Consider the following 14,110-nt stretch of genomic DNA (forward strand, 5'->3'; position numbering starts at 1 on the left):
CTCATCTTCCTCCTGCAGGTCAAATCATCACACAGGATCTGACATCTGCAGCAGCAAAAACACAAACCAGACAGAAACGTCACCACATTTGGAAAGAGAAATATTAAAGCACAGAGCAGACTTTATGCAAATAATTATTTAACCCTCGTGTCATCCTGCGGGTCAAATTGACCCGTTTTAAAGTTTGAAAATGTGGGAAAAATATATATATTTTCACAAAGAAAATTGCCACATTTTCAACATTTTTGGGAAATTTTTGAAAATGTTTGAGTGGAAAAAAAGAAATGTTAAAAAATTTTTTCTTTAAGAACATTCAGGAAAAAAAATCAAGCAAAATCCAGCGAAATTCGCTGGATTTTGGTTGAATTTTTTCTGAATGTTCTTAAAGAAAATATTAGAACTTTTATTCATATATATGTAATCACTTTAGATTTTTTTGCATTTTTTGGAAGATTTTTATTCATTTTTTGAAAATATTTACATTTTTAAAATTTTTATTTCTTCCCAAATTTGGGTATTTTTAAAAAAAAATAAAACTTTGAAGGGAAATTTTTAAGGAATTTTCTTTCTAAAGATTTTGCAAATTTTATATAAATTTGGGGAATTTTTTTGCTGAATTTTTGGATTTTTTTCAGACAAGGGAACAATATTTTTTAGTGCCTGTAAATGAGGACAACAGGAGGGTTAAACCGAGAATCTAAAATGCAATAATCCAATTTGCATTTCATCATGTCTGCTCCATGACCCCATCAAAAGTGCATTGTGGCATTTTATTTTTAAAGATTTAACCTGCAACCTTTGCAAATAGAGTTATTCAAGTCATGTAGTGAAAATTCCTCTGTTTCTTTCATAATATAAATATTTTGCAGAAAAACTAAATATTGCAATGCCATTTTTCCCCCAATATCGTGCATCTCTTAATTACTCCCTTTACCTTTCGTCTAGTGGCATCATGAGGTTCAATTTTGTATTTTTTGATTGAAATCTTCCAAAAAATATTGGGTAGTTCATCATGAAATGTGCTACAAAAATTGATGCACCTTCACTGATCACTTAATATTTAATATAGTCATTTAATAATCAGGTCAAAATTGACTTTTTGTTTGGTACACCTGCAGAGCTAATGCAATCTCTAGAAGTCCTTGGTGTAGTTCAGTGCCAAATAGCAAAACTTTCGTGAGATGAAATGCTAGAACTCAGTTAACAGTAACAGTAAATGCAATTTTCCAACAGTTGGACAAACATTTTGTGAAATGGACCTTTAATATTTCATTTGAATCTGGGACTTAACCCTCCTTTTGTCCTCATTTACGGGCACCAAAAAATATTGTTTCCTTGTCTGAAAACAATCTAAAAATTAATAAAAAAAATTCCCAAATTTCGGAAAATTTGCAAAACCTTCAGGAAGAAAATTCCAATAATTTCTTCAAAGTTTCCCTTAAAAGTTTTATTTTAAAAAAATCCCCCAAATTTTGCAAGAAAATTCTTGCAAATATTTTCAAAAAATGAGTAAAAATCTTCCAAAAAAATCCTAAAAATATCTAAAGTGATTACATATATACCAGTAAAACTTATATTGTCTTTAAGAACATTCACATAAAAATCAACCAAAATCCAGCAAAATTCGCTGGATTTTAGTTGATTTTTTTGTGAATGTTCTTAAGAAACATTTTTAACATTTCCTTTTTTTCCACCAAAAAATGTTCAAAGATTTCCCAAAAATGTTGAAAATGTGGACATCAGAAGTTTCACTGTGAAATTTTTTTCCCCCCAGATTTTCAAACTTTAAAACGGGTCAATCTTGACCCACAGGGCGATACGAGAGTTAATCTGCTCTACAGTGAACAATATTCAAATGCAAAAAGCAAAACAGCGCCTCCAGTTTACTGTATCTATATTTACACATCACTGAGACAGAGAAAAGCTGCAAATCTGCCTGTATTTTGATGTGAATATAATACTTTTCTGTTATTCTACTAGTCAGTTAAACAGCAAATAGTTTATGCGCTATAATCTACAGTAGATAACATGAGACATGACTGCTTTATCTCAGGCTTTTCAGCCTTTATAGCTGAAACGCTGCAACACTGAACTCTGCACCGTCAACACAAACACAGCTCCATGTTTTCTCTCCCTGACAGCCAAAGATCTGTTTGGGTGGAACCTCAGCGGCCCCGAGGTGCAGGTGGAGCTGCAAAGGTGTCCAGGAAAGCAGGAGGGATTAAACATATGGTGTTTTCTGCATACTCGAGTCAGCATCGCACATCCTCGCCACGAGTTGTGCACAAACACTCACGGCGGAGAAGAAGTGCAAGATTTATTGGCCACGTAGCGCCCGAGAACATCACGTCCTCAGCTTGTGAACTTTAGTTTTGCCCGCCGTCGCCTGTTTGCATAACGCGACCGGACAGAAAGCGACAAGAGGAGCTCGTTCGGGACACGTTGGGCGAATGTCCTGCTTAACTTTTAGTGCCGTGGCGGAAGAAGGGCAGATGGATTTACCATATGGCCGACAGGAGCCACGCTGACTCCATCTCATCACGGCCCCCGTCTGACAAGGTTCTTTCTTTCCTTTCACTTCCCTCCACATTAGAAAAGCCACAGTTAGAGCGCTGCAGGGCAAACAGCCTCCACATTCAGGCCCGACGAGGACCGATACGAGGCTGATAAAGTCATGGTTTTTACAGCAGACCAGACGTCTGTTTGTCTGAGGTCGACCTGCAGAGCAAACAGAGCGTCGCAGGAGACGCAGAAAATGAGAGTGAAATAGAGAAAGCAGACTCACCGACAGTCAGGAAGGACCTCCGGGATCAGAGCTGACAAACCGACAGCAGCTCTGTCCTCGACTTTACCATGCAGACAGCGTTCCCGAGTTAACGAGACAGAACAAATGCTGCCAACGGAGATATGAAGCAGCTGTCAGAGATGTGTCAGTACTTACAAATAGGTTTTATGTGATGTTTTTTAAGGAGTACAGATCCTCAGGCCCATTGAGGAGCTTTCATTTTACAACTAATTTATGATTACAAGTAGTTATGCAAGTAATTTCTGTTGTTCTGCGTTCAAAAATGTGCATTAGAGTCGCTCATATGGATGCTGCTGCAGGTATTAATGAACTCAGAGGAAAAACTGCTACAAACAGTCGGAAGCAACAAACTATGTTTGTTTTTGGCACATTTTCCTTCCTAAAACTGCTTTACAAAACACAAAGTATGTTGTTAATGTTGCTAATGCAGTTCAGATTTGCACTACGTTGAAACTAAAATGTTTTAGGTCCAAACTAGTGTAATTTCTGCTGAAACGTCTCAATTTTAAGCTTAGATTTGGTCGATTTTCCCGATGGAACCAAACATTACATATAAAAGTGTATAAAAAAAACTGTAGAAAAAGATGGAAATCAGATGATTTTTTTCAGCTTTTACAGTTTCCAGCTCTGAGAACTAGATAGATAGATTAAACCTTTATTGATCCCACAGCGGGGAAATTTACAATGTAACAGCAGCATGGTGTAATGCAATGGTGTAATTTGGGTGATTTTGTAAAGAAAACTCAAATGAAAAACTACAAACAGCTGGAAGCAACAAGCTACACTAAAATGTAGGGTTTTGACACATTTGCCTTCTCAAACTGCTTAACAAAACTCAAAATACGTTGTTAATGTGGCTAAATGCAGGTCAGATTTGTGCCACATTGAAACTGACATGTTTTAGGTCCAATCTAATGCGATTTCCGTCACAACTTTTCTCTAAAAGCATGCTCATCTAGATTTGAGAAAAAATACATTTTCAATCCATTTTCATTAAGTTACCTCAATTTGAATTTAGTTTTACATCAATTAAAATAGAAATTTGAGTTTAAATTGCATTATTAAGTCAACCCAACTAATTAAAGCAATGTCTGCAGCTCTAAAGGGTTTATCTAAACAAGTAAATTGGATTTTTTTAATTAGATGTTGGGAGTCGGTCCCATAAATTACTTTTTTCCTCCATTGCCAATGTGTTATCTTGCTTCAATTAGTTTTTCTACGGTCCGTTTCATCAGGAATAACAGAGTTTATTGTTTTATTAGATAAAAGCAGAAACATTTCTAAAACATGACTAACTTTGATATTCACACATGAAAAATTAAATCAGGCTACGAATTTGGCTTCTAGAGTCGTTCTGTTCAGTTTATTTGACACATAAACACATGTTCTGTGAATTTAAACTTCTATAGAACACTGGTGTCTTTTATCCTTCCATGTGTGACACTAAAAGAAGCTGTATTTTTAATATTTGATACACAGCAGCGTTTCGGCCGAAGGTTTGGCATATAAAGAACTGAAATAGTCGAGAAACTCCTTCAATTTTTATGCATTTTACGTCACCGAGACCAAAAAAAAGGCGACCGAGACGGTATATCTCTGTAGAGGAGTGCTGCAGCGATATTCTGAGTTTAGATCTGAGCCTCTCTCTGGTCGCTTTAATAATTCAGGATCTCCAGAAAACATTGAAGAGGAGTGACGGAGGCAGAAGAGACACGAAGAAGAAGGAGACGTGAAATACAGTCAGCAATGCTGCCACTCTCCTCCTCTGTCATATTTCCTCCATTTTCACTTTCAGAATCCTCATTAACTTCACATTTTCACGAAATAGCATCACAAACAAATTATCTCCTCTTATTTTACAGTTTATCGCATCACAAGCAATCTAATTACGCTTCATTTAGAGATTTGTTTGCTTTGTAGCTCAGTTTCATGCCTTTTTTCTCTGCCAGCAGTGAGTCCGTCCTCGTTATTTTCTCTCCTACTTGCTTTTTCAACACTGAAACCTTCATATTTGATTGAATCTTAAGCAGCTCTGCATCAACACAGAAACACTTGAGTCCCTGACCTCCGTTATCTCGTCTTCTTTTCCCTGATTAACACCAGACACACTTCTTCGTCTTCTGGAGGTTTTAATTAGACCAGAATCACACTCACAGTATCAGCGTCTTGTTCCTTCGCTCTCCTGCTTAAAGCGTCTTTAGACAATCTCAGATCTGTCCTTTCTCTGTGATCATAATGCCTGTGTTTCTATTATCTAATTGGCTTTAGGCCTCTGTGCTGTCTGCTGCCTTTGTTAGCTGGCTGAGCGCTCAGAGCTGCACTCAGGCTTCTGGAACTGATTCTGGTTCGCCCTGACCTCGTCTCAGGACAGTTACTGACTCGTGAAGCCGGAAAAACTGTTCTCGCAAATCAGTTCCGTAGCAGCCAGCGGTGCTTGTAGCTCCGGTGGCATTTCAAGGAGGTAGATAGTGAATGGTAAAAGTAGAAATCAGAGTTGGTTTAAAAGAAAAAAATAAATATTCAGTGTGTACCTGAGGTGTGGCTGAAGGAATGAATGGAAAAGAACATACATAAATAAGATCTGAAGCTATTTAACGATCCAATAAGCAGTTCTGAGTTCTGGAGTTTAGTGGCATCTTTATTGCCATAAAAACAGATAAACTACCAATTTTAATGCCGTCCGCTGAACTGAGTCAGTTAAACCCCAACCATGTTATTTTGTGTGAAGAATGAGCAAAAAACACTTTCTAAAGTCGTGTTTTCACCCAAAGTACCACAAACATTTAGTCCCAAGAGCAAACAGGTTCTTTTAAACTGTTGGATAGCTCTAGGAGCACGTAGGAACCAGAACAATGGAAGTTTTTAGTCTATGTGATGACTTTTACGTTGTAGATGATGTTTGAGAGGAGAAAATGGTGTTTCTTCTTGTCTTCGCCAAGTTTAACCAATCTCCTGCAAAAAAGGGCTTGAAAGAGGTTCTATGGGGGTTTACCTGCAGTTGGAACATGACTAAAGGTCTGGGTTGCGCTCCTGCAGTGGGAAACGGTTCATAATATCCCTAAAATTTAAGTTACACTCTGGTTCCAGTGGTGGAAACGAGTTCCTCTGAAGGTTCCTATAGCTACTTGTTTATAGGAATGACTGTAACGGACCTGCATAGAATAGTTACTGGATCTAACTCCAGTTTATAAGCATGTAGGAAATAAAACAATGGAAGTTTTGAGTCTATACGGTGACTTTCACGTCATAGATGATGATGTTTGAGAGGTTAAAAAAATTGTGTTCCTTGTTGTCTTCACTGACTTTAACCAATCACCTACACATCACTTTCACTCAGAAGTACCTCATACAGATAATTAACTGTTTTCTCCAACAAAAGTGACCTTCAAAGAGGTTCTATGGTGGAACACCTGCAGTCTGAGCATGCCTAAAGGTTTGGGTTGCCCTCCTACAGTGGGAAACAGCTCACAATATCCCTAAAACTTAAGTTAGACTCTGGTTCCTGTGATAGAAATGCATCGAGTTTCTCCTCGTTTATTTTACTGCTAAACTGTCACTCTTTTTCAGCCAACAAATCATTTATAATATCCTTAAAATTTAAGTTAGACTCTGGTTCTACAGATGGGAACGTATCAAGTTCCTCCTCATGTGATGGAGAGTTCTTGTGATGGAAAACAGCTCGAGTTGGTGGTGAGTCTAGGTGCAAACTTAAGAGTAAAAATTCAAGGTAACTTCATTCTAAATAATTAAAACCGCTAAATAACATCCACTAAAAGAGAACACACTAAGATGTCAGGTGGAAACGACACAGAGAGTTGTAGGGGAACATCAGACAACACAATATGACAGATTGTTAAACTCAACGAGTAGCAGCTGGACGTGAAAAGACGGCCTGATAATCCTGCTGAGATCAACCATCAGCGGCTCCTTCAGGTTCACAGATTTGTACTTACGCTGCTGCTGCTGCCTTGTCCTCCAGGTTCAATCATGTAGGTGTGATTGCCGTCGAAAAACATCCCACTGAAAGAGAGGAAAGGAGGGAGAGCTCACATCAGCGCAGGTTTCTGCTGTTTTATTCATCAGCAAATGGAATAATGCATCTGAATTGAACTCCTCCTTGGCTATCAGGCTGATAGATTAGTCATCCGCTGCCTGCTCGCCGGCCTTAATGCATTATCGCAGCATTTGTCAGAGTAATAACTGTAATTCTCTCCCACAAGGTGACGTTTTGGACAGAATCCCCCGCTGCCCTCCACGCTGTGTTCGACATACGTGGTGGAGGAAGTACTCAGATACTTTCTGGAGGAAACGTACCACAGTGCAGGAATGTTACTGTTACTTAAATTGAACAACTGAAAAAATAACACACATTTCTGTTGTGCAACAAGGATAAGATTGTGCTCCATGCTTGCATAGTGAAATCCACTCTGCTCTAAGTGCTCCAGTGGATCAGGACCAGAATCATGTGTGCTGAAGGTGACGTCTGTGAGTTGAAGGCCGGGACGTCTAAAAACAGCAGACGGAGAAAGATGGATTGTGTGTTCGTGGAGTGTTTAACCCTCCTGACTTCACAGTCTGACCTGAACAATCTCCTAAAAGCTTCAGATAAAGTTAATTAACGGATGACGCGTGTTCAGACGCCAGAAGACCTTCAGCCGGCCGCTAAAAGACGAACTGATCTCTGACTTTTAAAACGATTGACTGTCGTGGCCTCCTGGTTCCATAAACTCACTGTGTGTGATGACGACGTCTTAGAGTCCACAGTGAAAAAAAATCTCCTAATTCAGTTGATTTTATGTGAGAGGATTATCAGGAACTTTCTGATAAATGACCTTCACGTTCTGCTGCACATTTGCCTGTATTTTATGAAACTACACAGACTTTCAGTGGAATCTCATACTGTTTGGTGAAGTAACCATTTCTTTCTAAATAGTAATTCGAGTTATCTGGGAAAAAATCTGCTAGTTTTTTTTTTTTTATATTACTATACATATTTGACTGAAAAACAAAAAAAACCTGTAAAACCTCTTTTCAGACATACAGTCATGGAAAAAATGATTACAATGACGCTTAAGCATGTCAAATAGAACATAAAGTGTTATGGAATCAGCTGTATTTTTTGTCGTGTTCATTGTATTCTTCAGGTAATACACCTTTAGTGGTACCAGGCATTAAAATGAACAAGAAATTGAAGAAAACAAGGGTGGTCTAGTCATTTTTTTCACAACTGTACATGTCAACAAACTCTGTCTTTTAAATGAAGTTAAAACAAAAAACTCCAAGAGGCCTTAAAACAGAGTAAATTACGTCCCATCAGATGGACTTCTTTGTAGAACCATGTAAGTTTTGTTCTTAATATCAAGCAGAAAAAGAAGCTGAAGTATGACATGTTGAAATCAAATTTCCTTAATTCCCATCTCAATGCTGAAATTATAAATCATGCACATCAAACATTCACACATTTTGGTGAAACTTGAAGGCAAAACTCTCAAACTAATAATAATCAGCATGAATATTTGTATTCAAGTCAGAAGTTAAGAACTCAAATGATGTTTTAATGGGGAACACGAGTCAATAACGAAGTGACATGATCTCACATGATGGATGTAACCGTGCATTATCTCTCCATATACAGCTAATGGCCTGCTGCAGTGTGTGTGTGTGTGTGTGTGTGTGTGTGTGTGTGTGTGTGTGTGTGTGTGTGTGTGTGTGTGTCTGTGTGTGTGTGTGTGCAGGATGTATATTATGCTAAACGCCTGACTCAGCAGAAGGGAAACACTCTCCCTCTAATGTCTAAACCCGTCGACACCACGATACACTCGCCGTCTCCATCTCTAAAAACACACTTTTAGAACGTCAGTGTGTGTTCTGTCAGATATTAACCGAGGTTATTAATAACACAACATTACTGTCGCAAATGGTAAAAAAAAATCACCACAACACGACATTTGGGCTGATTAGCAGCCACACATCGAGCAGCAGAAACATCAGAAAAAACTCTATTAATCAGAATGTGGGCTTTCTGTTAGACGTCCACTTTGTTTGGATGTGATTAATTCATGCCTTTCTTTTCATTATTTTGCTGCGCTGGACAAATTTCCCAACAATCCCATGAAAAATGCAGCGTGCATCATTAAAAAGCCCGAGCTTCGGTTCGCTTATACAGCAAGAATCAGTCCGATTTCAGTCGCTTAATTAGCTGAAGTGATAAAATGGAACATACATGCAGCGGATCAAGACTGAATCAAGAAGTTTTCAGAGACAATGAGGGGAAATAGTCAACACTGTGCAGATGTGAAATGTCTTGCATGCTTAAATCAAAAGTAAAATCTCTATTTTTACTCCTCAAACTTAAATTTGCAACCAAAAAGTGGCATTTACAAAGCTGCTCTGCTTGTTTTCATAGATAAATTGCTGTTATTCTATTTAAAATTGATAATACCAGTTAAAACGGTTACCATTTCTTCTAAAAAAATACTAAAATCAAACCATTTATCTGAGACAGAAACTGTAAAAACAGAAAAATTGTCAGATTTTCCAGCTTCCCAACAGTTCTTGAATGCATCATGTTTCATGTGTTGTTCAGTCAGGAAAATTAACCAAATCTAAGCCTAAACTTGTGATATTTCATCAACATCACTTTATTCTACATGTTTCATTAAAAAATTTGCAAAAACTAAAGCATTTCCTTTAACCAGAATCTGTAAAAAAAAAAAAAAAAAAATTCTGCACTCCTCAACACAACCATGAAGCAATTAGTGACTCAGCTGAGACCAACAGCTAGATGACAAAAATTCAGAGATTTTACAACTGAACTGCAGGCTGTGTTTACACAGAGCATTTCAGAGACAAGCATAGAAACAAATTAAAGAGTAGAATATCTAGTTTGTAGAATCATGATTTTTAACACATTTGGGACATTGTTGTGCAGGTTGATTCCAGTATTCTTTTTTTTTTTAATTTTATTTTTCTAAAATTAATCACATAAAAAAAAGCAACTTTTGTTAAAAATTATTCATAACAACTTCAAAGGAAATTTGTGACATTTCATTATAATCATTTTATTCTACATGTCTCTTTTTTTTTTTTTTAGAAAAAAATAAACAAAAATAAAGCATTTTCTTTAACCAGATTCTGTAAAAAAACAAAAAATTCTGCACTCCTCAACACAATCACGAAGCTACTAGTGAATCATCTGCAACCAACAGTGATATGACAAAAATTCAGAGTTTTCGGCTGAATTGCAGGCAGTGTTGACACGTAGCAGAGAGGAGATGAGTATAGAAATGAATTTAAAAAGTGTGAAACATGCAGAGATTGTTAAGGTTGCAACAAATAAGTAACAAACCCTCCACAGCATGTAGATTTTTCTACTATTAGTAAATTCCAGGGTTTTTTTTTTCACTTTTGTCCCAATAAACTACAAAATTCAAATTTCTTTTTTGTTTTTATAATATTTATGGTATTATAACTGTCATATTGTTTAGAAAACACTCTGAAACTGCTTGTTAGTGTCTTTCAGAGTTAAAATTCACAACCTGATAAGTAAAACTCACTAAAGTGCTGTGGAGCTGCTGTTTTCAGCCTTTGATCGAAATACTGTTCAATCCAGGTTTACATGCAGGTATAATGGTGCAGATTTAAAACTAAAGAGTCACATTTTGCATTTGAATTGAGCAAAATTGCTCCAATTTTGTCTAGAAATAAATTCTAAAGTGTGAAAATGCAGAGACTATTTGGGTTGCAAAAAAGTAATAAAATCTCCACAGTATATAGATTTTTCCTGTATTTGCAGTTGATTAGAGTTTTTCCCCCTTTTTGCAAAATAAATAATCAACAAAATGTAATGTTTTTTTTTTGTTTTTGATGATTTATGTCATTTTAACTGTGTCATACTGCACAGAAGACATTTCTGAGCTGTCTCTGTTTCTAGTCATTGTGTTTCTGTTTCCATAGAGGTGCAGAACTTTATACTGCAGTGAAAAATGAGCCCATGGTGATTAAAAGTGTGACAGGAGAGTCTCACGCAGACAGACTTTAGAACTCACATACACTACAATAAGCTTTTTACGTAACCCTCCATTGATTAACAAAAAAATCTAGAACGGGTGCTAAACTCGTGCTTTTTTAATTTGTTGATAAAGCTCTTAGGATAATCACAATTAAAATTATGCGAGATAATAAGACACTCGAGACATCAGCAGTTTGTTTCTTCAAAGTAGGTTTCATCCCTGCAGCCTTAAAGAGTCGCTACAAGAGCTTCAGCTAAATCCACAGTTAGAGCCAAATCATCCACACTTTAGCTGATGGAACCTGTTTTTCATGCACATACAAGAACAGATGCATTCAAATATAACTAAGGAACATGCACAGCTGTAAAGAAATGGTTCTGCAAGAAAAATCTGGCAGAAAAATGGTAGTTTTTGGATGCAGCTCCAGTTCTATGAGGCTTCAACTCTTCATTCCCCCATGAGACTGAACTCCTGTCGCTGTTTTCCTTCCTTGTTTACCGACACGCTGCTAGAAATCCCGCTTCTTTTATTTCTTTTTGGATTTAGTTTGTGAGACGCCTAAATAATTAATGCTTTAAAAAGAACAGCAAAGTGCAAAACATCCTCCGTAGTGCTGAGAGATTCGACCGAAGAAGTGCAAGTTTTTCCGTCTTGTGTTCACAGTTTGGAAAAATTCAGGAAATGTGTGTAAGCAACTGTGAAAAAATGTAATACATGCACATTTTTTACGCTTAATTATTCATACGTCCCTTTTTTTATGCACACGACTGCATTCGGCAGCTCACATTACATTTCTGCCCTGCAGGACGGACACTCGCCTCGTTTATTTACACACAGATTACACAATAACACAACAACACACTGACTCAGAACACCAATATAGCGTTAATTATTCACTCTCGTGATTTACAGTGATTCTTTTTAGGGCTACTAGCAGCTATTTCTCTACCAATTTGTTAATTAGTCAAATAATTTTCCTAAAGATTTACACTTTAATGTGTGAAAATGTAGAGTTAAACTGGGACTCTGACATTTTAGAATAATATATCTCAAAATGAAAAAGAGGATTTATTATTTAAAGCAGCGCACTAATAGGGGCTTTCATTTGATTAATAGCTTTCTTTATGCAGAAAATGACACAAGTGACAAAAGACAGCAATAATGAGTTTTTACAACCTCGGGGGTTCATTTTAAATATTTTTTTCTGAAAATGTAATGTTCAAATTTATTCATACCCTTGAAATTGTCACAAATTTTTGCATTAAATGCAGCTTCTTTTTGGTTTCAGCCATGACTTGCAACTAACTAGAGAACTGCTGCATCAGCTGTTCTCATTTTATAGTGTATTAGAACACTATAAAACATGGCAGCATTGTTTAGAATGATAAAGAATTTGTATTTTCTCAAAAATCTGCAACAATTTTCAGAGACATGAAGAATTTTGCTAATTTTAATGCACTCCAACACAATGTCTGGCTGTGTTTTGTTACTTTTTTATGTTATTTCCAGGTCAAAGAAAGCTTCTGGTCAAATAAAAATTCACAGAATTTTGGACTTAACTTCATATACACAAACAATAACACACAAACACTGAGTCAGATATGCAGCCAACATGTGTTCTTCCTAGAAAGCATTTTTCTGACCTGTCTCACTGACAAAGTGCTGCTTTAAAGCAGAGACACTAAAAATACCAACATAAGAAAGATGGAAAAAACAGAAGAGAAGACAAGACAGAAGAACAAGACAGAAGAAGACGAGGAAGAAGAAGCAGAAAACAGGAAAAGAAGACAGAAGACAGGAGAAGACGATGATGAGGAAGAAGACAGAGGAAGATGACAAGGCAGAAGAAGAAGACAGAAGAAGATGGGGAGGAAGAAGACGAAGACGAAAAAGACGACAGACGATAAAGAAAATGAGGAAGAAGACAGATGAAGAAGATGGAGACGAGGAGGAAGAGGAAGCTGAGGAAGAAAATGACAGAACAAGACAAAGAAGACAAATAAGATGAAGACAGAAGAAGACAAAAAAGAAGTAGAAGACAGAAGAAGAAGGCAGAAGACAAAGAAGACAGAAGACAAAGAAGACAGAAGAAGACAACAAAGAAGACAAAAAGAAGACTATGAGGAGATACAAGACAGAAGATGAGGAGGAAGAAGACAGAAAAGTACGACAGAATATGAAGAAAATGAGGAAGAAGACAGAAGAAAAAGAAGAAGAGTAGACGTCTGTCTGTCTGTCTGTGTGAATGATAACCTTTGTGAGGTAAAATGCAGAGAGGCAGCAAAGGCCTGCTAAAACTAATTACATTGACCTAATGAATAAATGAGAGCGAAGCCTCAGACCTGCAGCACAAACAGAAAAAGATCCACAGGGTTTTTTACTCACTGCAGTCCATGGCAGGTGGAGAGAGCCACGAAGGAGTGAGGAACGTCTCGGACCTTCCCCTGGTAGTAGCAGTGCTCTGCTTCCTGTGGGCAAAACAAAACCGCTTCAGATTTACTGGAATATTCCTCATTCATCATCACTCACAGCCATCAGTCACTCTGAACTCATTCACTAATACACACTAACATGGTTAAAAAAAACATTTAGAACAACATATGTTTTTATCATTTACTGTACAAATAATAACTAGTTTATATTGTGTGTTAACCATAAAAAAATCTAAAACTGTAATGATGACGTTAAAAATCTGCATTTTCACAAAAAAATGTGTTCTTTTACAACGTAAGACCAAAAAACTACACTGTTTTAATGTTTTAACTTAGAAAGAAACTAAAATAATTTACCGATTGTTGCTGCTACTTGAAAGAAGACATAACTACAAAAAATATGGGAAAAAAACTAACCTGTTCTTTTACAATGTTTGACCATAAAATACACTACTTATAACTTTTTGTTAATTTAAAATAAATTACAGATAATATCTAGCACTGAAAAAGTATTAATTTACATTTTTACAGTAGAAAAATATAGTTCCAAAAAAATCATATTTTTAGAAAGCAAATAAAATGACACTTTTTTTTATTGTATTTAAATAAGAAAAAAAAGTCAGCAAAAAAATACATATTACAGATATTTGCTATTATTTGAAAGAAAAAAAAATATGTATATTGAGGACTGAAAAAATGTGAATTTTTTTTTATTTACATACTTTACGTGCTAATGTGTTTTTAAAAGTGACAAAATGTCCAGATGTTGACTGTAGATGTAAAGTTATATAAATAATATAGTTAAAAAAATTACACTTTTTATATTGTATTTAAATAAGAGAAAAACTACCAAAAACATA

At 36.3% G+C, this 14,110-nt stretch overlaps 1 protein-coding gene across 7 annotated transcripts in view; it reads right to left on the reverse strand.

The window, feature by feature from the left end:
• The window catches only part of adam22 (ADAM metallopeptidase domain 22), a 103,263-nt gene that overhangs the window by 42,645 nt on the left and 46,508 nt on the right, over window positions 1–14,110 (reverse strand). For 6 of the 7 annotated variants that reach the window (XM_055013362.1, XM_055013360.1, XM_055013363.1 and 3 more), the window contains 2 exons: window positions 13,204–13,286; window positions 6,760–6,826 (listed from right to left, as the gene is read on the reverse strand). In XM_055013362.1, the coding sequence (XP_054869337.1) occupies window positions 6,760–6,826; window positions 13,204–13,286 (150 nt within the window). The remainder of the gene's footprint in view (window positions 1–6,759; window positions 6,827–13,203; window positions 13,287–14,110) is intronic. The other variant, XM_055013361.1, reaches the window with a different exon arrangement.

This window comes from Amphiprion ocellaris, chromosome 9, assembly GCF_022539595.1.
Source record: "Amphiprion ocellaris isolate individual 3 ecotype Okinawa chromosome 9, ASM2253959v1, whole genome shotgun sequence".
Taxonomy (NCBI): Eukaryota; Metazoa; Chordata; class Actinopteri; family Pomacentridae; genus Amphiprion; species Amphiprion ocellaris.